This window comes from Myotis myotis, unplaced genomic scaffold (genome assembly GCF_014108235.1).
Source record: "Myotis myotis isolate mMyoMyo1 unplaced genomic scaffold, mMyoMyo1.p scaffold_m19_p_12, whole genome shotgun sequence".
NCBI classification, from domain to species: domain Eukaryota; kingdom Metazoa; phylum Chordata; class Mammalia; order Chiroptera; family Vespertilionidae; genus Myotis; species Myotis myotis.
Genome location: NW_023416316.1, coordinates 40,439,653 through 40,465,889, shown reverse-complemented (window position 1 = coordinate 40,465,889; position 26,237 = coordinate 40,439,653). Strand labels below are relative to the sequence as shown.

General features: G+C 42.7%; 1 protein-coding gene across 10 annotated transcripts in view; it reads right to left on the bottom strand.

Annotated features, from left to right (window-relative positions):
* The window catches only part of CEMIP2 (cell migration inducing hyaluronidase 2), a 73,033-nt gene extending 53,125 nt beyond the window's left edge, over positions 1 to 19,908 (bottom strand). For 3 of the 10 annotated variants that reach the window (XR_004971278.1, XM_036330848.1, XM_036330856.1), the window contains exons 1-4: positions 18,735 to 19,255; positions 14,717 to 14,766; positions 12,808 to 12,910; positions 2,530 to 2,872 (exon numbers count right to left, since the gene is read on the bottom strand). Coding sequence is in view for 9 of the 10 variants with exons in the window: in XM_036330848.1 (XP_036186741.1) it covers positions 2,530 to 2,860 (331 nt within the window). In the remaining variant the exon portion in view is untranslated. Of the gene's footprint in view, positions 1 to 2,529; positions 2,873 to 2,974; positions 3,616 to 12,807; positions 12,967 to 14,716; positions 14,767 to 15,626; positions 17,207 to 18,734; positions 19,256 to 19,808 lie in introns of those variants that run through there. The other 7 variants (XM_036330850.1, XM_036330851.1, XM_036330849.1 and 4 more) reach the window with 7 other exon arrangements.
* Positions 19,909 to 26,237: the final 6,329 nt, after the last annotated feature.

Sequence of the window (26,237 nt, the reverse complement as noted above, 5' to 3'; positions counted from 1 at the left end):
GAAAACCACAGATTAGAGAAGTCAAACCCAAGATTACTCAGCACGTTGAGTGATAGGAAAGTTCCCCTTTAAGAAATGAGGTTTACTTTACTTCCTGTAACCCTTTACTAAATGAGAACTTGCCTCTTGAATAGGTGATTATGAAAACATAAAAGTATTCTGTAATGCCGCAGGTATTTAATGCATGAGACCTTTATTTTCTGCTATAATTTGAAAGAATGGGCGGGGAGGACATCACACCAGTTTGGATTAACTAATGACTGTATTTATTGAGGATCCATTTGTCCACTCTATACTAGACACTGTAAAATTTATATGTAGACACACACACACACACACACACAGCAATGAGCCTACAGCCCTCCAAGCTATTATTTGTCCCACTAGTTAAGACCTTGACAATTATTTCATGGAATTAATTTTTCTCATAGCAGTTTCATAATCACTGATATTTAATTCTGGTAAATCAGTGATCATCACTACTATATCAAGAATAATCCTTAAACTTTCCTTCCCATGGAGGAAACAAGAAATTTCTTGAATGTGTTCTAACTTAATATTGAAGATCCCTTAAACTTTTCTTCTACCTCCCTCTCTTGCCATAAAACATCTAGCTGGAATTCTCCAAAATGTCATATCAGAAGCGAATGTATGTCCCATGTGACAACACTGTGCCCAGCTATGGAGAAGGAAATCCAGTCTTTTGATATCTAGAGGCTACTACAATAATTACATAATTCTCCTTAGTTGTTTATAATTATTCCCCAGGAGAGCACGCTTCATTGGAACCATCAACAAAAACTCCAGGCTGTTTCCTTCCAGTAACATTTATTTAATGAGAAAGTGTGTGGTCTGCAGAAAGCCCTGAAAAATAGCTTGGCCTGCCCTATCTTCCCGGCTACCCACTTGTTGAGCAGTGGGTGCATTATCAAACTTACGTAAGAGCAATAACCACCGTGAGCCTGACCCTGAAACACTTCAGCATACCAGATCTTTCCACTGATATTCTGCCAAAATATGAAACTAAAGAATGTTGATTCAAGGAACCACATCAGCAATTCACTGTTTGAAATGGAATATGAAAACATCAGTGAAAGCCACAGGTTTCGGCTGATTTTCCACTAACCTAGCATCCCTTTATTGCAAATCACTTGGAAAGAATAAGTCAACAGCAGTGAGCTTGGTTATTCTGCTGGAGAAAAGGGAAGGAAAGTCAATGCTATGTGCAATGAAAAGCAGCATTACAAGTTCATAATGTGGTCAGTCTAAGGGCGTGGTCAACAAAGCTGTTGATATGAACATCTCTTACTCAGGTCTACTTAGAAGTATTGACATACCTCTCCCCAGGACCTTAAAGTCTATAAACCTCTAAATCACCCATGGAAACTAAATAAAATAATATTTGTAAGTCTTTTAAATGGTAAAATGCTTCTCAAATGTTATATACATTTAAGGAGACATCTAATGTGACAAAAATATGTTGTAGACTAAAAAATGCAGATAACTATGGTGCCCAGTCCAGGCTGCTACGTCTGCTTCTTCTCTGATTTTCACACGGATGGATGGGATTCTGTTATGAAGCTGTTCTTTGTTGGTATAGTATTTAGGCTGACTGACAATGAACTTTTTCAAAATCACCCAAAATATTCATATATTACCAACTTGGAAAGCAAAGGCCTTTAAGAAATTAAAACCTCCCTACATGATCTTTAACTATGAAGTAATGAGTGATTTTTTAGACAAATATTTCAGGAATCACGCCTCCTAATGGATGTTTTCCTTTTAGAACAGACATTGTTCCTCAAAAATGTTTAAGGCTTCTCTTTTGGAATAGTCCCCCAGCCAGCTGCAAACCGCAGAACACAAACTTAATTATTTTCACATATATGTATGTATATTTTTAACTTTTACTTATTCATTTTAGAGAACAAGAGAGAGGAAGGAAGAGAAAGAGAGGGAAACATTGATTTGCTGTTCCACTTATTTATGTGTTCAATGGTTGATTCTTGTATGCGCCCTGATCAGGGATCAAACTCTCAACCTTGGCCCATCGAGATGATGCTCCAACCCATTGAGCTACCTGGCCAGGGCCTTCACTTATATTAAAAAAAAAAAAAAATCAAACGTAGTTTATCACTCCAGTTAGTGATCTTCATCACTAAAAACTTTTGGCAAATGAAAGGCCTATCTCCCACAAAGGATGAAATTCCCACAAGAACTCAGCAAAGACTCTTAAAATTAGCATTTCAAAAAGAAATACTCAAGAATGTCTTGAGCACTGGCACAAAGTGACAAAATGGGAAGGCAGAGCCATCCTTTAATTTTATCATTTCCAATGGATTCCTTTGACAACTGCTCTCATTCAGGTTACACCTTGTATTAACTAATTACATATTAGTTAGCTAGAGCCAACTTAAGATAACAGAGCATTTTAATCTTATTCCCCTGTTTTCTTCTTCTTTCTTCTTCTAGGATATGTTCTATAAGCACACGTGCACACACACACACACACACACACCACGCACTTACCGTCTGGAGCGTATTTTGAGGATATTCCTAAAATGACTGCAAGTGCAACAAAAAATGAGAAGCTAGTGATAGCAAAGCAAATGAAAGTATTTTTATGCCTCTTCTGCTTCTGGCTTCCTCCCTGGGCTTGCTGCTCTTCAGGTGAGAAAGCAAAGCTGGCCCGGGCTTCCTGTCTGATGGGGGGACATTTGGCTGAAGCTTGGCTCTTTGGAGGAGGAGGGGGACGCAGTGGGACAACCTTCCCTGGAACATAGCCGGACGAGCGATGGCCATTTCCATTCTGAGGTTGCAGGAAAGCAGGGGAGCGTCCCCTGGAATTAGTGGCATGCATGATACGCTGTCACTGCAAAAAGAAAGGGAAAAGGAATAAGAAATATGAGAATTAGAACGGCTTTTATTAAAAGTATATTTTATTGCAGTAAAATATACACATCATTAAACTTACCATTTATACCATTTTAAAGTATATAGTTCGGTTGCATCAAGGACATTCAGAATGTGCACAACCATCATAACCATCCATTTCCAGAACTCTGTCCAAACATACTCTATAGCCTTTAGGCAACAATTCCCCATTCCTACCTTCTCCCCGGGCCCTGGTAAACACTGGAATGACTGAAAACACCGAGTCCACTTACATCCCTGTGTGGCAGAAAAAGGGGTTCTATGAAAAGTACCCTTACAGGGTGACCTGATCATAAATTCCTAACCAGGCAGGTCGGGCATATAAACCTCTTTAAGCCATCCCTGTCCATTGTTTCTGTGCATCTAGGTTAACACCCCTTTGAAACAGCCCTTTTCAGACCCTTCAGGCAAAACCACCCTCAAGTGAGCACATAATCTTTAACTATCCTGTACTCTAATCCCTGCCTTTCGTCCTCCCACCTTCTTGTAATCTTCTTTAAATTCCCTGCATAAAAGCTGCTGCAAACTACTATAATAGGAAGCATTTTTAATATTTTTGTCTGTGGTGATCTTGCTTCCAGGTGTATCCTGTTTGGTTCAAATATATTTTTATAAAAATTCTCTACAGGTTTGGACATTCTTATGCCAACACCTACTATATGTGGACAATCACCTTCACAAATCACCTTCTAATATCACTGCTTCTCAATCTGGCTGCACATTATAACACCCCCTCATATCAATGTCCAACCACTGTTATCTCTTAAATGTGCCCCTCCCCGTGTTTCTAATGAGCATCTAGGTTGAGAGTGACTGTGCTATGGCAAATGTTCTCAATTTTCATTGTGTGCTTAAGAATCGCCAGGGAAGCTTGTTAAAAATGAAGATTCCTAGACTCTCCACCCCAGTGATTCTGGCTCAGTTGGTGCAAAGAGAGCCCTGGATTTTACATTTTTATAACAATACCCTGGTGACACAGAAGCAGGTGGTCATACTTTGAGTATCATTATTCTAAGTCCTTCAAACTGAACTTTGAAGTTCATGTCATGAGGGCCACATGGAGGCCCTTACAAGTTCCCAACAGACAAGCACTGGTGTTTAGTGTTCCATTTCCCCCACTATATTCACCTTATGGTGAAGCAATTTACGTATTTTTACTTGTATTACCTTTTTTTAAAAAAAATATAATTTTAGGAAGGGAGAGGAAAAGAGAGATAGAAACATCAATGATGAGAGAGGATCATTGATCAGCTGCCTCCTGCACGCCCCACACTGGAGATCAAGCCAGCAACCTGGGCATGTGCCTTGACTGGGAATCGAACTGTGACCTGCTGGTTCATAGGTGGACGCTCAACCACTGAGCCATGTTGGCTGGGCTACTTGTATTATCTCTTAACTAGACACTGTAAATTCATTTAGGAAGGAAGTCTAAAGTCTATATTATCTCTTTAAATCCTCAAATTTTGGTTTAAAGTAGTAGGCATTCAAATATTGTGGTTAATTAAGATATATATATATATATATATATATATATATATATGTGTGTGTGTGTGTGTGTGTATATATATATATATATATATATATATATATATATATATATAATGGTTAAGATTATTTAAAAAATAGCTAACGCTCATAGGGCACTTGCTGCCAGGTCTTGTTCCAAACACCTTCTGTGTATTAACTCATCTAATCTAATACATGTAATACAACAAATATATAGGTGGATGCCATTATCCCCATGTTACACACGAGAAACTGAGACCTAGAATGTTTATTAGCTAGTGTACAGGAGAACCAGGTCTCAAGCCCAAGTATTTTTACTCTGGAGTTCAGGCTCTGAAGAGTTAACACTAATGTGTCTTCCAAAGCAATTGAGAGGCAGTAATTTCAAAGAATCCAGTTTTATAAGGATGTAGCTAGAACTGTGCTGAAAGGGCATAGTACTATTTCAGAAATTCTTCACGCAAAAGTTCAATAGACTATACGTGTTTCTTTCCTATCTAAGAGACGCTGGCATGCAAAAGACAGTCCTTTTCATCTTTTATAGTCTTTATTTTAATACGTTTTTGAATGAAAGAGAACGTTTTAAATAAAACTTTACTGTTTCTTTGCTGAGAGAGAGAGAGAGAGAGAGAGAGAGAGAGAGAAGAAGGAGGAGGAGGAGGAGGAGGAGGAGGAGGAGGAGGAGGAGGAGGAGGAGGAGGAGGAGAAGGGGGGAGGGAGAGAGAAGAGGGAAGGAAAGAAAGAGGTGCTATGCCACATACTGTTCTTATTGCAATGGCTGTAGATAATTAAAACATGCTCAATGGCTTCAGAAACGTGACATTCAACCTCTTCCATTACTTCCCTTCCTCAACAACTAGAGTGTCTCAGAGTCACCTGACTTCATTCAATTCCCTTATAATTAATCCTCCTCCATTTCTGCCAAAACAATGAATAAGATCCTAGTCCTGAGGGTACCTCCAAATGGCTCTAAACTACAGTAAATCCATTAACACAAAATGTGGTCATTAGAGAAGCCACAAACAAGCGTTCCCAGGACCCAAATGACCTGGAAATGAATGGGGACAGAAAGGAAATCTAATCAGGAATTGCTGCTGATTTTACACCGGGCAAAGGGCATTCTCAGAGTCAGTGTGCCTGTCAAAAACACTCGGTGCGTGCGGCGTGATTTCTGAACAAAAGTAATTATTTATGAAGCTTAAGCTCCACGACAAAGGGAAAGCAATGGGATTTAAGGTGCTATTGAAGAAACGACTGCTTGTGCCAAGGAACAGAATGAACTAAAGGATGCATCCTGCTGGAACAAATGAGGATGAAAAAAGTCCCCTTTATGATGGTCTATTGACAAAGAAAAGACTAAACCAGAAATTCTAGAGGACCAGCCTCGCCAGGGTGGGAGGGAATCAGGGCTGTAATGTGCTCTAAAGCGAGTGGAAATCTTTTGTTTGAGGCTGCAATCATCTGATACTTCATTGTTTCAGGGTGAGAAAGGGTGCTACTTAAAAGGCTGGAGTGGCCTTTTGTGGGAGATAATGTGTCACCAGATGTACCCGAAATTCAATAAAAGGCAGAGAGGCAAAATGAAGCCACCTTCCTTCTGGGAATAATTTCTGTCTTCACACAAACAAAAGGGTATCTTACCATGAAAATTCAGATGGTGTCCACCCCCAAATTAAAATGGTCAAGAAATCAAAAATAATCACGGTTGTGTTTTCCCCATAACCCTTCTGGAAAACTATGTTTTCCTACACGTGTTCTAAACCCATTAGCTCTATTTTACTGAAAACCATAAAAATGCGTAAGCAGCAAAGTCATTCTTTTTCTAAGAATACATATCTTATTATCAAAAAAAAATCATACGTATGCTAATTTACTCAATTTATTATGATTTCTAAAGATATAAAATACACATACAGTGCTTTAGAATTTCACTTTACATTTATGAGTTTACAATAGGAATAGTATGAATCGATTACTTTAAAATATATTGATTGCTAGTTACAAATTTTAATTATTCATGGTGGGGGGGGGATGACATTTCCCTCATTCAATAAGCAACATGAGATTCTGTGGTCATTAGAGGATTGTGGTAGAAACTGGGGAGGATAAATAAAAGATTTACAGCATCCCCAAGAAGTGCAATTCCTAAATGCAATTTGAAATCACTTGATTGAAGGCAGAGTGAAACTGACCAAGGAAATACTGCGAAAACGGTGTGGTCGGGATCCCAGGCTTTCTCAACACGGACTGTCCAATCCATAAGGCTCTTAATACTTGCGGCACTTGCTTGAGTTTGAGAACAAAGCAAGAACCTAATAGAGGAAAGAGGATGAAGCGTTTCCTCTGGCTTTCAAGACTTCACGGAGAGTACTATTAGGTGTCATTTTAAAATTTTTGTTACAGGCCAATGTTTTTACTTAACACACTGTAAATGTGTTTACGTTGCCCGTCATTTCTAGTGGAAAGCAAATACCATATAGAAGGAACACGTCCATATTTAATGACATATTTTAGGAGCTATTACAGCCGGTGCTAAATCCCTAAACCCAATCCAAAATGGGAGATAACCCAAGTCATTCATATTGAATTTGGAAAGAAATTCCACACAGGTTTTAAAGCATAATTTTTGGTATTTAGATGTTCCTTGAAAGAGTTATCTTGTACTTATTTACCCTGGATGGTAAAAAGTGGTAGCCCAAAAGGCTTGGTAATACAGTAATTAATTAAAAAAAATTAAATCATGGAATTAAAACTTTTCACGGGGAATTTAGGCAAAAAATTAAAGTAGATAATGAAAGAACTAAGAGTATGAAAGCATCATACCAACTTACAAGGTATAAATGCAAATGCTGAAAAAGGGGAAGCATTCAAAACCTAGTACTTTTGTCTAATTCTCAGTTTCCCTCACAAAAAACACCTTAAAAACTTGCTGTCATTTTAAATAAAATTATTCTCTTGGATAAAGAGTGTATTACCTTAAATAGTAACTCGGGGTGAGAGGGACTTATACAGTTGGCAGGAGCATTCAATTAATTTATTTGGTAATACATTACAATAAATAATCACTGAAAGTATTTTTAAATTTCAAAAACAGTAAAGGAGATCATGATTGATTGGGCAGGGGTGAACTATAAAAAGGAAGTGATTTTAAGAAAATTGAGATATTCTCATTTAAAATTTTCAAACATGGTGCTATCTCATCCATGAAGCCTTCTCAGGATTTCACAAATTCCCTGCTTGTATTTCCCTGTCCTCTGTTTAAAACTTATTAGATCATCTTGCTTTCTGCCTTATGTTTCAATTATGCATGTACCTGTCAATCTCCTACATTGGACTGTAAGCTTCTTAAGAGCAGGAATGTCTCACTTATCTTAGTCTTCTCACAGGGCCTTACACACAGTAGGTACTCAATAAATGCTTGTTGACCTTAGATCTCTATCTCTCTTACACACACACACACACACACACACACACACACGCTCTCATTGGAATTTCCCATCTAATCCTTCTTCAACATTTCTTAGAGGCTCTAAGAAATGGGTCTAACCTCTCTATATCAGTTGCTCCGATTTGGGAAAAATTTACTACTTCAAGCAAAAAGTCAACAGATTAATTTTTACAAAATCCAATCCTAGTTTACAATCTAGTGGGTAAAAGGTATTAACAACCCCAGATAGGATTTCTAAAGATAAAGAGCAGCAAGCTATCAAGACAAGCTCAACCTTTCACAATATTTTGTAATAATTTAACACCATGAAATGCAGTAGGCACACAGGCAGAAGAAAGTGTTCCATTCCACTTTATCGTGATGCTGACATCCAATAAATGCTATCATCAAAGGGAAAGTCTGGAAAGTCTTCTCGATAAGAGATAGCAGCAGTAACTCAACACTAATAAAGGTGCTTTAAAGAGCTAAGTTTTCATGTTCTTTCTAACTGCTGAGCTGCTAAAATAGAAGACAAATTCACTTCCATGCATGCTTAGCACTTACACACAGTGGGCGAGGGCATCTGCCCTGTAGGCAATGATACGCTCCGTCCCCCAAATCATCCAGCTCCTCCAACCCAACACACAGAGGGTCCCCACTGCTCAGTGCTGTGCCATGCACACTGGCCCCACCATACTGAACACCTGACGAAAAGGCAATGATTTTGACAGTAACCTGTAGAATTACAGTTTGGATACTGTTTTAAGAATTATGTCCTCAAACAACAAGAAAGCCCACTGCATGGGAGAACATATTTGTCAATGATATTTCAGATAAGGGTTTAATCTCCAAAATTTACAGAGAATTCATACAACTTAACAAAAGGAAGATAAACAATCCAATCAAAAAATGGGCAAAGGACTTCAATAGACACTTTTCAAAAGAGGACATACAGAAGGCCAAGAGACATATAAAAACATGCTCAAAGTCACTAATCATCCTAGAGATGCAAATCAAAACGACAATGAGGTACCATCTCACACCTGTCAGAATGGCTGTCATCAACAAATCAACAAACAAGTGCTGGTGAGGATGTAGAGAAAAAGGAACACTTGTGCACTGCTGGTGGGAATGCAGACTGGTGCAGCCACTGTGGAAGACAGTATGGAGTTTCCTCAAAAAACTAAAAATGGAACTCCCATTTGACCCAGTGATCCCACTTCTAGGAATATAGAAGCCAGAAACACCAATCAGAAAGGATACATGCACCCCTATGTTCATAGCAGCACAATTCACCATAGCTAAGATTTGGAAACAGCCTAAGTGCCCATCAGCAGATGAGTGGATTAAAAAACTGTGGTACATCTACACAATGGAATACTACACTGCTATAAAAAAAAAAATTAGCCGAAACCGGTTTGGCTCAGTGGATAGAGCATCGGCTTGCGGACTGAAAGGTCCCAGGTTCGATTCCGGTCAAGGGCATGTACCTGGGCTGCGGGCACATCCCCAGTGGGGATGTGTAGGAGGCAGCTGATCGATGTTTCTCTCTCATCGATGTTTCTAACTCTCTATCTCTCTCCCTTCCTCTCTGTAAAAAATCAATAAAATATATTTTAAAAAAAAATTAAAAAAAGGAACTTTTTACCATTTGCAACAGCATGGATGGAACTGGAGAACATTATGCTAAGCGAAATAAGCCAGTCAGAGAAAGATAAATACCACATGATCTCACTCATATGTGGGATATAATGATCAACATAATTTGATGAACAAGAATAGATTCAGAGACAAATGGCGGGGGGGTAGAGGAGTTAGACAGCAACCAGAGGACTTGTATGCATGCATATTAGCATAACCAATGGACACAGACGCTGGGAAGGTGGGGGCTTGCCAGGGGTGGGAATAGCTGGGGGGGGTGAGGGGGTCAATCAGGGGAAAAGGAGATATATTTAAAACTTTAGACAATAAATAATTCAATTTTTTTAAAAGGGGGAAAAAAATAATAATGTCCTTGATCAAAGAAGAAGAAAAAAACTTGAGAGTATCAGCATCCTGACTATTATTACCAGCCTGGCTATTTTCATTCAAAAATATGTTCTCATAACAAGTGTAGGCAAGATTTAAAAAGAGCTTACATCAGTCAAATCATTGCCTGCACAGGAATTCAGCATAAATTGCAGGTCTAAACCTATAGCTATTTGTGAGAAAATAGACAGATGGGGGCTGGGGGGAGATTACGTTTACTTTCACTCGGAGATGTGCTTGGTTTTGTGTAAGCACAGTCCCAAATCTCTAGATAGGACAGTGCCTTCACACTGTTGCACAAGACACGTTCTCCATTATTACCACGCATTCGTATTTATCTTAGCCCTGTTGTCTTTTTCTTTCAACTCTTACAAATCAAGATGAGTCACTATCACCTGCAACTAACTATCTGGCATGTCCCCAAGAAATAAGACACTCCGCACAGTTAGTTTACTCACTTTGATCCTGGCTCACTGTGACTAAGCTGGTCATACCCAGGCCAGTGTTTAGAGCTAGAAGAGGAATGCACCAACCTTTCACGATAAGTCTCTCTCAATGAAGTGAAAGGATAAGGGACTGAGAAATTTTTAATTCCATTCCCCTGCCTTCTTTCTCCACTTGGGGAATTTAGACATTTTTGATAAATGATATTCCCCAAAATTAAGCTACTATTATATACAAACACCAATATACTCCAGACTTCTAGCTTGGTACCATGTATTGCTTACATTATCTCCTCCTTCAAAAGGAAATTTTCCGAATGTATACTAACTCTATTAGAATGTAATAGAGAGAGATCATGAGGAATATTTCAAACACAGAGTCCTAAAAACCCTACACTTACTAAAAAAATAAAAATAAAAATCGGGGGCCATTAAGCCTTTGAGCTGGAATAAGTATGTGAGTTGGAATAAGTATTATTTAAAATCAGAAGATATTAGTTTTCTCCTGCTTAGAAATTCACTTTTCAGTTAAGCTATATTGTACTCTTTGCTAGAAAACTATTGTCAAGATACAGTAAATCCCTGGAAAACAAAAATTAACTAAAAACACTAAGAGTTTGCTTATGTTGAAAACAACAAATGCTAATGGATCTGTATTTAAGGAATTCAGATTAGCAAATGAGTTAATCACAAAAGTAAATATATCCTCAGCAAATTATATTGAAATCTGTTAAAATATGGATACCTCAAAACAAAGTGTTTATTTATAATATCTAATGCCCAAAGTAAACCAAGCAAATACTTTCCTGTTTTTAAAGTTAAATACTTTAAGTGAACTTAAAGAAATATTTTTAATTCATTTATTTCTCATTTATCCAAGGTACATGAGGCAGATGTCTGATTTTTCTGCCACCAAATAACTCATTAATCCTGTCTCTTTTTTTCAGATCTGCTAAGTATATCCATGCAAAGTATGATCCTAAAGTCAAAATGGCTGATAGAGCAAAAAGGCAGGAGAACATTATCATGGGCAACAAAAGAGAAGCAGGAGGGGAAAATACAGATCGACAGACCAACAGGGTGACAATGTACACAGAGGATGACCATGTAGAATATCTAACATTCTTTGCCCATTCAAAAAAAAAAAAAATTAAATTAAAGTATGTAGGTGTCTGGGTAAAATAATTAAAGGATAAACAAACCTGGAGGAAGACTGTTTGTCAACTTGAAAAATTGGAGAAAGAAAAGGGTCCTGTTACCTACCTGTCTTTGTTTTTCACTTGGTTTACATTTTTCCCATGATTATTCCTCAGATTCCTTTTTCTCCCTAATTCTTTCCCTTGGAAAGCTGTTGTTTCCTCTTCTCCCTCCCAATGCTCCTTAGACCATCCCCCCATGGGCCTTGCCCCCCACTGGCGGGGAGGAACTGCTGACAGTGACGGATGGCTGTGCAGAGGCACACACAATGGCAGGCGCGGGCAAGCCAGCAGCCTTGCAGCTGGTCTTCCAAAGAAAGAACCCAAACCCAAGTCTGACCTGAAGGAGGCTGATTTAATTAAGGTCACAGCAAAGGGCAGAGCTGCCTGAGTGCTGAATTCTCTGCCAAGCGCCAGGGACAAAGCTTTAAAATACTTCTCAAGGAGAAAGATCCAAGACAAGTTATGTTGGTAGAATGTTAAAAGGTAAGGAGGCGGGGTGGGGGGGGGGGGAGGAGGACAGAGATGTGTCTGATAATTAGGTACAGACGTACCAAAAGTTCATGATCTACTGAGACACAAACATCAAAATGCAGTGACAATCGGAAACTTTAATGAGTATGTTCTGACATGCCTTCCAGACTAAGAAATATTCCAGATGAATAACGAGACGTGCAGACTGAAGGGATCCAGAGCTACTCAATCCAGGATCAAAGCAAAGTTTCTATTCGTGGCAGGGCCAGGATCAGAACTCGAGGGTACTATTTCTCATATCTACGACACACCGCCTATTTTAAATATAACATTAACCACCAACGGTAAAGTCTTGCCAAAGGGAGAACACATTCAGGCTTGAGCACCTCCTATGAGACAAGGACTCTGCTAGATGATGGGGAGGCCCTAATGGTGCAAAAAAAATGTGCATGATCTCTCCCTTCAAGGAGCTGGAAGGCCAGTGTTGATGGGGCAGGAGATGACCCAAGCAAATAATTGCTATGCATGTTGGGGCAAAGGCACTGGGCTAGTGAGTCTAGAGGTAATCACCAGCGTTTATTAAATCCCTACGAATGGAAGAGAGTTTCAAGTTTTAAGAGGCCTGGCAAACTTACCCAAATGTATATAATCAGACTGCTGCTGCTAATAGCTTCCTTACTTTGTGCGTGTGAACTGAAATCTACCACTGAACCCTGCCACTAAAATGACACCAGACTGTCCAGCGATGACCAATGTGGGGGAAAACAACAGCCTCATGAAGGCTGGCAGGCAGACTCACCTGCAAATGAGCTCCAGGCCAAAATACAAAACAGTCCGTCAGAGTCCCTGTCCTTCTAAGGCATGTGATTCTCACACGAAAGTGGTGGCTGGACTTTCCATGGCTGAACAGGAAGAGAATATGGTCAGCAGAACAGGAGAAGAGGGGCTGCGTGATGAGCTGAAATGCCACAAGCACAAACAGGGAGCAAGAAGTGCTTTAAGGTTAAAGCCACGCTCAGACATGGGAACGAGGCAGATGGAAAAAGTTACCCATCAGCTAACCATACATTGTGAAGCCAACCACATGGTAAGAACAGGGGTGTCTAAATCAGTGCAGGCACTTGGAAAAGCAGCAATGACATTAATCAGAAGAGGTCATTAACCAGGCTGAGAAGACGATTCTCATTCGACCTTTTCAGCTAGCCCTTCATACACACCCAACTTCCTACCAGATTCTGTCTGTGAGCATGCCACAGATGGCTGGGGAATGGCTATCATGAAACACCTATTAAGCAATTAAAGCATCCTGTCCAGTTTTGCTCAGTGATTAAGCATCAGCCTGCAGACCAAGGGGTCACGGGTTCGATTCCTGGTCAAGGGCACATTCCTCGGTTGCAGGTTCCCCAGCGCCGACTGGAGCATGTGCGGGAGGTAACCAATCGATGTATCTTTCTCACGTTGAGGTTCCTCTCTCTCTCTCTCTCTCTCCCCTCCCTTCCTCGCTCCCCCCACCTACTCCTTTCCTTCCACTCTCTCTAGAAATCAATGGAAAAAATATCCTCAGGTGAGGATTTTTTAAAAACACAATTAAAGCCACATCTTTTACATTAACGAAGTGCAGTATTTTTTAAATCCTCATAAAATTTATTTTTTATGGTGGTGGCACTGATGGTATTAAAAAACAATGTCCTGTGGTTGTGTTTTTTTAACCACAATAAGAAAACCAAACAATGACTCATTTTTCTCATTCCTTCTGAAACAGAAATCAGGCATTTATCTTCTGTGCTAAACTTAATCTTCACAATCCCTAAAAGGTTAATGATTCATTCCCAACCTCACTGAACATAAAGAAACTGGCTATTCACTCTTCAGGAGAGTGAGTCACTATTAGTAGAGTCCATTGTGACAACAGAAAGTCTATAGTCTCCAAGTACAACCCAATAATTAGGCAAGAGCCCCCAAATCAGTAGCAATTTCACTCTTTGGAGAAACTTGGTAATCGAACATAACCAGGACATCTCGTTTGTGGTGGATGTTCATATGTTTTAAGATACACATCAAACTCAGTCAACAAGGCCAATTTTTTTCTCAGTGGATCAATATGGGTTGTCTTAAATTGCAACCCTTTCAGAAAACAATGTTCCAATTGCAGCATTAAAGCCATTTATTAAAAACATATTAAAGCGAAGACCATCACAGCTCTCCGAGGCAAACTTTTCATAATATAAAATTCCATCAAGTGTTGCCCAATTTTTACTTCTTATCCAAACTAAGAGAGAGCCCCAATAAAATAAATGTAAAATGTTTATCCACTTGTTTTTATGTTTTAAAAACAAATGCCTTGTTAAAAAATCTGGTTAAAAGGCTAGTCTAATAATAACAATTTCGAAGCAGACTTGCCTATTAGATCAAAGAACTGATTCGTCGGGAGGCAGCAATTCTATGTTTTAAGTCTTTACATAGCTTCCGAGACTGTTTCACATTTTTTAAAGAGACGTTTTAATAAAGATCCTATGCCTCGTTCATCTTTGTATTGCTCACAGCAACCAGTACACTGCCTTGCACGTCTTAGGAATGCAATAAAATATTTGCTAAATATAGTTCGTGACAACCAACATTAAAGGCTTCCCAAAGCAAATATAAGGAAAAAAGAAAAGCACATGCAAACATACTGTTTATGCTTTTACACTATGATTCATAACACAAACCTGAATAAAAGTTCATGATCCACTGAGACACAGTTTCCGGGAACTTGTTTCTTTAAAAAAAAAAAAGTGCACTTCTACAATATTTGAAATGTCTTTACTATTTACAGAATATGCAAGTAAAGCTAACATTATTTTTACGCTTAGTTTCTTGTTTGACAGAAATGTATTACAAGTAACAACACCCCATTACATGCACCATATCATCTGTAAACTCTCCCAAACGAAAAAGAAGTTATAGTATCTGCCTTAAACTTGGGTGCAATGGGTTTCTAAGCTCAAATGCAAATTATTTCACCATTAAAATCACTAAACTGCTAACAAAACCTAACAGTAACAAGTTAGAGTATACTGGGGGGGGAGGGGAGGGGGTGCTGACTAGAAATAGGGACAAAGGGGTTCTTGTCCCTGCTCAGCCACTAATTTACTATGTGACCTTACCTAATTAGTGAGCCTCTCTGGGTCTCAACTTCCTCGTTTTAGTAGGACTTTTAGGGCCCTTTAAAACTACATGCTAAGATTCAGCATGTGTAGCACTGATCTGAAAACTGATTTACATTCATACTGCCCTCCCCACACCCCCCAAAAAAGTCACATTTCACATGACAGTTTTAAATGTCTGAGCATGGGTTTCTCTCACTGGCCATTTATTAAAATGTCAGATGAGCTTCAGTTCACGTCAAGGCAAGAATCAAGGCAAGTATACTAACGCAAGTAGTGCTGAAATATTCAAGTTTCACCGACAGCAGCTGCTGCTGAGAACAGCCTTTCTTTAACTGTGTAGTTGAAAATTATATCTCTTTACAAATAGAGAAAACTAGGGTGATTTTTAAAACTTATGTTTCAATTACAGTTGACATGCAATATCATATTGATTTCAGGTGTACAACACAGCGAGTAGATATTTACATACCTTATGAAGTGATCACCCCGGTAAGTCTACTACCCAGCTGGTAGGGGTGATTTTTATGGTCTCAACCATGCAAATGCATAGCTTTCTCTTCCTTTTATTCATTTACTTAGGATAGAGGAAAGCAGAAGGGCTAGCTTGCTTTGAGAGGCGGGGTGAAGACAGAACAGACCCAGACAAGACCCTCTCAATCGATGTACTATGCTAGACAGCCCATCCTTCCAATTAGTGCTCACAACCCAAACGCCATGAAAAGATCTCCAGTGTCTGGGATGCCTGAACAAGTGAGAAATGCCATGGAACAATAGCTAACCTCAAGTCTGAAGAATTGCACTATTCAGAACAAAACAGAAATCAGTGACTGAGATCCATTAGACTAAATTACAACTTTTTATACGTATAGCTTAAAAAAGAACATATATTGAAAGTACCTTTTAATACCAAAAGACACTAGCTTGCATACACAGCATATTAAATCTAAGTTAAACCTCGAAGAATTCCACCGAGTATTTTAAACTCATTTTACAGATGAAGAAGCAAAGTGTGAAGAATTAGGGGATTTGCCCAATAGCAAAGGGTTAGCAATTGTCAGAGCCTTGTTTTAAACTCAGTTCTGGTTTTAAGTCCTCCAATCTTTACATTTCAAAATGGTACTTTTGATAGAGTTTTCAGTCTCTACTATTTTGTCTGATTTAGGACATGTTATATCTCACTAACTTGCTATGCCCTCCCCCCAAAAACCTCTGGCCCTCCTTTGGGTTCTTACAGCATCCTGTGCATAAACACACGCTTACTGGGCCTTCTCATTGTTCATTTCCTTTTCTCCTTGGCTAGACTCATTTCTTCAACAGCAGAGACTGTCTTATCTTCCTTTGTAGATAAGCCACTATGGTCGCTCCCTGTGACCTCCCACGCTTCAACCACTCCATCTAACGCCCCCTCCCAAACAACAAGAACACTCCACAGAGCTGGTGGGCATTCAGTTTGCTTCCACAGGGCCTGACACACAATAGGTGATGAATAATTGTTAGTTAAATGGATGGTGGGTGAGAGGGTGGATGATGCACTATTCTATGTCACGGCACTTTACAAGGTACACATTTACATACAGCATCCCAGGTGAGTCTTACACTGTGAATTTCATAGTGATCATTTAAAAATCCTCTTTAGTGTGGTTCATCACATCATCATTCTCAATTTCAGAAACTTGCCCAGAGGTACACAGCTAGTAAGTAACAGCCTTTTCATTTCAGCCTGGCCCACAATTACTTTACCCCCTTCCTTCTGTCTTCTATTTCCAAAGCAGCTGTTAGAGAACAGGCTGGACTTGGTCAGTTGCAACAAGAAAGAGGTGTTGTCCCATTCTGGTTTCCAGTTGTGAAACCTGAAACTCCTGAAAATCTGTGGGTTACAGGCTAGATCAAGAAGGGAGAGTCACTCCATCAGTTGTCACAAAGGAAATCATGTAAGAAGTCACTGATTCCACTTCCTGTCCACACACACAGTGACCCCTCAGCTTGCTGCTCAGGCACAGGCTGTTCCAGTAGAGCAGGTGATGACTCAGAATTCACTTCTCACCTCAATTTTCTGAGGCTATAAACACACATACATCAGATAAAAAAAATTGGGTGGGGGGGGGGGCTTACTAACAAGCCATAAGATAGACTTCCTGGTTCCACTCCCACACACTCTGACCTATCCTTTTGTGCAGATTCACAGAAAGCAGAGGGGACTGATTTTCACATCAAGCCCCAAAAGGTGCTACCCAATGTTTGCCAAGCAGAGGAAGTGCTGCACTTTCTTCAGTTTGCCCAGAAATGCAAACTCGAAAGAGCCCTTTGAACAGCCAATCAAAGGCACCCAACCGGAGTGCGATGCCCAGAACTTGGAAAAGTGCAAGCTCCCTTCAAGGGTCAAGCAAACAGTAACAGCTCCTTTCTAGCCAACCAAAGAACCTTAGGGCTCAGTATCTTAAATGTGTGTGTTTCTAACACAGCCATTTCCAACAGGCATGCCTGGCTGCCCTAAGGATTCAGGCCTCCCTCAGCTCAGGTGAAACCTTCCTCTCTATCCCTTCCTCACACTCTCTTCACTTTGTTCTCTGGGAAAAGCTCAGGAAGACAACGTCCCCACAAGCTCAGCACGTGCAATGATCAAAATGCATTGTCACAATGAAGCAAGGAGAGTGAACACGGGCCGGTGAGTGGCTCCTATTCGGAATGAAAGTTCTTCAAGTTTTAGGCATTCTATTTCTTAAACCCTACTGCTCATGAAAGAGACATACAGCAAAGTCTGTTTTCCTAACCTCACGTGGAGAATTTAAGTGAAGGGTTTCTGCTCCACAGCGAGGTCTAGTGACACGCTTCAACCCCCAGCAGAGAGCATCCAGGGATGTCGGGGCCCTACGCTGTACTGCAAGGGATGCAGCAACCAGCATTAACTGCAGCATTTTGGGGTCCTCACGATTCCCCCTCATTTGCCAAGACCTCACAACTTGCCGTTCGAAAGCCAGGATTGGAGTCCTGCGCTGAGCTGCACGGATTTTAAAACCGCGCCTTACTTTCACTACCAGAAATCGAGGTGGGGGCGGGGGCCCACCAACCGCGGGGAATAGTAAAGAGACAAAGATCACCCCAAAGGCAGACGCGCGCGCCCTGAAGCCGAGACTCTGCAACACGCATTCCATCCACCTTTCACTGTGGGGTTTCCTGTGGGGTTTATTCCCCCGGCCCAGACCTCTCCAGAAAGTTTGAGGCTGTTCACGCAGACTTTCAAAGGTCCATTGTTTCCTTCCCCGTGAGACGTAATGAAAAGAGAGAGGCAGCGAACGAAATCACAGACCAAAGGTTCCCAAAGACCCTTTCTTACGGGGAGGATTTACTCCGGGGTATCTTGTTCCTCCCCATCCATAGAGGCGGAAAGGAGGCGCGCGGGGACAGTGAGGAAAGGGTGCTGGGGGAAGGGGGAGGGGGGTGTTTTCCATCTCAGCAGAAATGCCCACATGCCAAACCGCCGGGAGCAGGGAAGGTGCGGGGACCGCAGTCCGCGCTCTCACAGTGGCCCCCCGGGGGCAGCAAGGGAGGCGGGGCGGGGGACCCCCTCTCCTCTTACCTTTCCCTCCCCCGCTTAGCGTCGGCTAATTCAGGTGCCTACACGGAGATCCAAAGAGACGGGGCCGAGTTCTGGGCGTCCCCGGGTCCGGCTCTCCTCTCCATGGCCAGGGAGCCCCCGAGCCCCAGCGCCTTCCGCCGCCGCCGCCGCCGCGTTTGGGCAACTGGCAGCCACGGCCTCGGCGGAGGTGCAACTCTCCTCCCGGGAGTGACGCGCACTCCCGCCGCCGCCGCCGCCGCCGCCGCCTCCAGCCCCGAGCCGCGGGCAGGGGGCCTCGGCTCGCTCTCTCCCGGAGCAGGCGCTCGACTTTCCGGGAGGAAGAGGAGGAGAATCGCGGCCGGGGCGGCGCGGGCCGGAGCGTCCCCGCGACAATGGAGAGGAGGCGGCCGCCGGGGGCAGAGCGGGTTCCCGGGAGTCGCGCTTGTCCCTGGTCGGCGGGCGCCGCGGCTCGCTAGGGTCGCGCTCTGCCTCCGCCGGCCAGACAAGCGACCCGGCTCTCCAGGGCCCAGGGCTGCGGATTGGGCGGGCGGGCGGGCGGGCGGGCAGCGAGACGAGGGAGGTGGGGGGAGAGGAGGAGCCTGCGGCCGGAGGAGGCGGTGGCTGCGCAGGGCTCCTCCCGCCACACCGGCTCCGCGCGAGCCGGGGACGCGGGCACTTGGAGCCCGTCTCTGCGGCGCCGCGAACCGCTCCCCCGGGCACGGCCGCCGGGGAAGGCTCCCCAACCCGCGCCCCGGCTGCAGCTGCGAGCTCCTACCCGGCCGCGCCGCGCGCACCCGCCGGGCTGAATCTGACCCTACGCCCCCTTCACCTCTCGGCTGAGCCTGGCTCTGCACCCCATCACCTGCAGCCGCGCCTGGCTCTGCACCCCATCACCTGCAGCCGCGCCTGGCTCTGCACCCCATCACCTGCAGCCGCGCCTGGCTCTGCGTCCCCATCACCCCATGGCTGAGCTGGACACCGCACCTTCACCGCTCCCGGCTGAACCGAACTCTGCGCCCCATCATCCCCAAAGGGACTCCCACAATCCCCGCAAATGTTCTGTTCGTCCTGCCACCGCACCACTGCCGCCCCCACCTGGCCAATGACCGACGCTGGGTTCTTAGTCCTTTTCCGAAGACCCAGCCAGCTCTCGGGTCAGGACAGCCTTCTGGCAGCTCTGAATGGCCCCAGCTCCCCGTCCTAAAGGCAGAATAAATACACCTCCGGCTCCCCACGCCCCCTGCCCGCGCCTCTCTGGAATGGCTGCCGCTCGCAGGGGTGGCGCTGAAAGCCACTCCCCGGCCCACCCCAGTGTCTGAGTGCCCCTGTATGGCCGCCCCCACCCGGACTGGGGTAGCCCAGCCACCACCACCACGCCCCTCGCTGGAGCTGCTGTCACGGAGGAAAAGCCTTGGGCGCGGCCCGGGCTGGATGTCAGACCCACGAGGTTCCGAGCAAGTGACAGCAGCAGAATTGCCAAATCCGGACCATCGTCATTCCCTGTTTAATTCGGAATTGGAAGCTTTCCCGTTAGGGAACTCTCAGTGAGTACAGTCCAAAGAGGATTGTTCAGTTTTCTGTTCTGTGTTGTTGGTTTTTCTTTCTTTCTTTCTTTTACTAAAAACTCAGTCATGTAACCATGACACACCCAGCAGGCGGGAAGGAGAATTTCCTATTTCAAACATTTTGGTTCAGGACTTTGTAGGACTGAATGTTTCTAAATCTTAGCTGATGATAAGATTTCCCTGGGGCATTGGAAAATTTTGGATTCCCAGACCTCACACCTACTGAATCAGAGGGGCCTGGAATATGTAAGTTTGAGAAACAGAGCTAGAGAGCATTCTTGAATTAATTAAAGCCTTGCAAAATGGCAGTGCGGTTCAGTACTGAGACCTTTCGGTGGTTCTCAACCTTCCTAATGCGGCGACCCTTTAATACAGTTCCTCATGTTGTGGTGACCCCCACATAAAATTATTTTCGTTGCTACTTAATTACTGTAATTTTGCTATTGTTATGAATCGTAATGTAAATATCTGATATGCAGGATGTATTTTCACTGTTTGCGACCCACGGGTTGAGAACCGCTTTAAGTTAAAAGCTTAAAGAGACACCCAACTTTGGGAGCCACTGCCCCTTCTGGAAGAGGGAGGAAAGTTCTCAGAAAACAATACAGATGGGCCCTGGAGGTGTGGCTCAGTTGGTTGGAATGTCTTGAACATCAAAAGGTGGTGGGTTCCCGCCCTAGCTGGTTTGGCCCAATGGATAGAGCGTTGGCCTGCGGACTGAAGAGTCCCAGGTTTGATTCTGGCCAACGGCACATGCCTGGGTTGCAGGTTCAATCCCCCGTAGGGGACCTGCTGGAGGCAGCCAATCAATGATTCTCATCATTGATGTTTCTTTCTCTCTCCCCTTCTCTCTGAAATCAATAAAGAAATATATTTTTTTAAAAAAAAAAAAAGGTGGCGGGTTCCCAATCAAGGCACATACCTAGGTTGTGGACCTAGGATTAGATCCTGAGCAGAGGCAACCAATCCATGTTTCTCTCTCACATTGATGTTTTTCTCTCACTGTAGATGGTTTCCTGTGCTGCACTCTCAGGTCAGTCTGGGCGTCCCCTCAGCTCCGATGGCCGTGTCCTGTATACACATCTGCTACAACTGTTCCACAACTGTAAATAACTCTCTCCCTTTCCCTCTTCCTAAAATCAATAAACATATCATATGGTGGAGATTAAAAATAGTAATAATTTACTTTAAAAATAAGGCAGATGGTTTTGAATGACAAACTGGAAGGATTCTAGTGGTTCAGAGGTGAAATGTTTCAGACCAGACCTTATAAAGACAGGCCGGGAATGGTGTCACCGTGGATGGTGGCTGAAAAATAGCCCCCACAGATACCAGATCCTAATCCTAGAGCCTGGCAATATCCCCTTGTATGGAAACAGAGTCTGCAGATGGGATTTAATTAAGAATCTTCCTTTGGGGAGATTACCCTAGGTTATCAAAGTGGGCCCTAGCTGCAATCACACGTACCCTTATAAAAGGAAGGCAGAGAGGAGATGTGACACACACAGGTGAGAAGATAATGTGACCATGGAGGCAGAGATTGGGGTGATACCGCCCCAAGTCAAGGAATGCCAGCAGCCACCAGAAGCTGGAAGAGAGGCAAGGCAGGGTTCTCCCCTAGAGCCTCCAGAGGGGGAAAGGCCTGGTGACACCTTGATTTCAGCCTAGTGAAACGGAACCCGGACTTCTGGCATGAGAGAACGAATGCCTACTGTTTTAAGCCACCGAGTCTGTGGTGACATGTTACAGCAGCCACCGGAAACAAATACACCCTGTGGCCTGTGCAGTGCCAAATTTACAGAAAAAACAATGCCCATTTTATGAATCTTTATTAAGTGCCAGGCACTTTGCTTGGCTGTTATCTAATCCTCCCAATAATTATTATTCCAATTTTAGAGACGAGGACACCAGGACTGGAAAAGTTTAAGGAGCTGGCCTATTGGAAGAGCAAGAGCCTATTGGAATCAAGCCTGTCAATCCCTCAAACATTGAAAATAACAATTAAGCTCACATACATTATTTTAGTGAAAGTTTTTGGTTTTAAAGAGGTCTTACTTCCTTATTCTACATCTATTGCCAAAAACAAGGGAAATGGATGCATTAATGGGGAAGGGTGGCAAGGGATAGAGGGAAATCTCTGTACCTTCTGCTCAATTTTGTTGTGAACCTAAAACTGCTCTAAATAAATTAAATTAAACCAAAAAAAAAAAAAAAGCAGGTTAATCTTTTGTAGCCTACCTTTGATAATTTATAAACTCTTGTTCTTATATATTTATCAGGAACATGAAAAAAAAATCAAAGGAAATTAATGTGAAAGGAAGTTGCAGAGGAGGCAGAACAAAGTGAGTGGCCAGAGATCTCTCTGGTCAATGGCATTAATGTCGTCACCAATTGGGTTCCCAGGGAAGCAGGCCGTGAGATCCAGGGGCAGTATGTTCATTAAAGAATACTCAAGTGGTAGACACCTGTGGAAGCAGGATGGGACAGAGGGAGAAGTTGAGCTGCAGGGTGGGCCCTACAACAGGCTCACCCGACCCCCTGAAGACCCTGAAGCTAGCATGGCCCTTCAGAAGTATTGGGCTCACATGGTTAAACCTTCCTATGCCCTCCTGCATCAGTCACTGCGGAGTGGCATGACCTTGGGCAAGGGGACTCAGCTGCTGAAGTAGTCCCTCAGAGGGCCAGCTGCCAGCGGCACTCAGAGCTGGGCCGCATGCCCTCCCTTGAAGACAGATCTGGTCAACATGTCATCCATTTACACAACATGTGACACCCTCACCGTTGTGCTGTCCTCTCCGTTGGAGGGGAGCAGCCCCAGGATGAGTGGGATGCTCATACTTTGTTTTGTTTTGCTTTGTTTTCTAGTGGTGGCGGTACTCATTCTTGAAGCAGAACACACAGGCGCAGAGTTGACACCCTTCGGTCGGATTGCCTAGGTTAGAAGTAGGATCCATACCTCACTAGCTAGAGGACTTCAGACAAGATGCCTAGCCTCTCTCTGCTTCAGTTCCTTCATTTTAATATGGGAACAATGAGAGTAGTTAGCACATGGAGTCATTATGAGAATTAAATCTGGTAATTCGGTAAGGGGCTTAGCTACACAGCCCACAAGTGCTCAGCAACTTGTGTTATGGGTGCCTCTGGTCAACTCCACGATTGGCTAAATTGGAATCTTACTCTCGCAATCATATATTTTTTTCTTTTTGGTGGTGATAGGGAACCGGGGGCTCCAGGGATCCAGTTGGAGGGAAAGGCCATGAGAAACATGTAGTGAGCATCACCTCAAGGACTGAAACTTTTTCACAGTGGGAAACAGCAGCCTCGCTCCAAACATGTCTTATTCTTTCAAACTTCCCTGGCTCTATAGGTGCCTCCCTGTCCTCATCTCTCTAAAATGCAGTTCTCCCATCCTTCACCCTGGCTGGCCCAACCCTGTACCATACTTGCCAATGTCCTCTTCATCTCCTGAGAACTATATTAAATCTCACCCCCTCCATAAACACTTTAGGGCAGGGGTGGGCAAACTTTTTGACTCGAGGGCCACAATGGGTTCTTAAACTGGACCGGAGGGCCGGAACAAAAGCATGGATGGAGTGTTTGTGTGAACTAATATAAATTCAAAGTAAACATCATTACATAAAAGGGTACGGTCTTTTTTTTTTTTAGTTTTATTCATTTCAAACGGGCCGTAGTTTGCCCACGGCTGCTCTAGGGTCAGTCTGGGCCTCCCCTCAGCTCCAATGGTCCTGTATACACATCTGCCACAGCTGTTCCACATTGTGCTATGATTATTAAACAGATCTTACCCCGGACATTCCTGTCCTGCCCACTTCCTCACAACTGGTAGACTGGCCACCTGAAGATTCAAAGATTCACTCTGCACGGTGACACTCCATGCGGAGTAGATGACAAAGGAGTTCACAGAGCCCTCAGGAAAGTGGAAAGGAAAGAGTCTGCGCACCTCTGCGTTTAGCACTCAGTGCCTCTGCTTGCTTACATTTCCCAGCTCAAATCCTTTTAAGACAAAACCTCACTTGACTCTCACCCTCTCCTCCCCTTTGTTTTCTCTCAGGCTGTAGAATTTAGTAATTCCAACAAGCAGTGTTTCATTCCATGAGGGTCTGAACAGATTGCTTTTAAATCATGGTTTCCTGTTCATACTTGTTCCCTGTTAGACTTAGTGTGCGGGCATGGAAATGATTCTCCTGGTGACTAATGTTTCACTAGGAAGGTGTTGATATGCTGTTTGCCACCCTCACCTTTATTAAAAGACTTAGAAGAATTTCCCTCCCCCCATTGACCTGGTGCAGTAACATTACAGAATGTTAGTGTGACCTTTCTCTGCTCGGGCTCAGCTGAGTAGCTACAAAACCATCTCTTCTTTCTGTATGTCCTTCCATCCAACTAACTCATTTTCACACTTCATCAGCTTGTTGGGAAGACCACAAATTTCCAGTTAAACTTTCTGGAGACTTGCTTTAAAGTGTGATGTAAGCAATCCTACTACAGCTAAAACTCTGACACGGTCTTTTCAGAGGGAAAATATTATTTATTTATTTTAGGCCTCTAAGTTCTGTTAGGTAAGTAGGAATTAAACCTCCTTCGTTTTTTCTCATTCAAACACATGACCTGAAAAAGGTGATTCCTGATTCCATCCTGGTTCCCATCTGACATCTTCAAAACTTGCACAAATACCCTTAGTATTTGTTAAGTATCCTTAGTATTTTTCTATTGTAAGAGCCTAAACAGGCATCTTTACATAAGTGGTTTTGCTTTGCTGCTGCCACTCAGACCCAAGAACTGGAAGGGACATTTCCCCAATTGCCTCCTCTCACAGTTGAGGACACTGTCCTTGAGAAGGGAAATGAGTAGCCTGGGGTCACTGAACTAGAACAAAGTTGCTACTATTTTTATTAAGATTTGCTTTTACGATGCCTAAGGTATATGCAATATTGCCACCACTATCTTATGTTTGCTGTATGAGGACTACCTGATATATGTAAACTGAAGAAATACACTGAGAAATGTAACTTCTTTTCATCATGTTCACATATAGATGTGTACTGAACAATTTTAAAGAGTGAATTTGTATAAAAATTGAGAAAGCTGGGTATGTATATAGACTTTAATTTAAAATGATAGCAATATCCTGAAATCATCCATTATCTCCGAGGTTTTATCCCTTCCTTACTACTCCTCCCTTCTGGACAACCAGCAAAGAAGCATGAATCCACTTTACCTTGAAGGATTAAGGATCCTATGTGCTCTTCAAAGGAGAATAATTAGGAAGGAAATGCAAGAGTGGTACCTTATTTGCATAAATTCATAGCTGTCAAATTTCCCCAAAATATATTGTATAAAAACTTTCTGCATTTTCCATAGTTATTTTTAAAAACTAAAAAACAAGAAAAAATAATAATATATCCCTGCAACAAAATATCAGGGCAACAAAAGAAGTCTCCAGGGAACTTGAGATCACCATTGATTCAAAAATCCACAGTTAATTTCTCAGAAGTCATCAGCAGTCCATCTGAATTCCACAAATCCTTTTCTACATCTCTTGCCCCCCCCAAAAAGAACATGAAAGATCATCAAGATTACTTAAAATATTATAACTAACAAAAGTCATCACATATTTCCCAAGTTTCTAGAAGTACAATGGAAAAATGTTAAAAAATGACAAAAGTAGGAAAATCTGATTTTATGCTCCATTTGGATGTAAGAATTTTCCACACCTTTAAACTGAAGGGTGTTTTTTCTTCTTCTTCTTCAGAAAAAAAACACTGTCAAAATGTACAAGGTGCTTAAAAACCAAGGGAGGAATTTCAGCCCTCTCCATGGTCACATGGTCTTCTGTGAATGAGCTGAACACAGCTTAGAAAACTCTGAGCTCAGTTATTTATTCAACAAACACTTATTGTTGCCCTGCATGCCAAACACTGACAGATTCTGGAGGTGA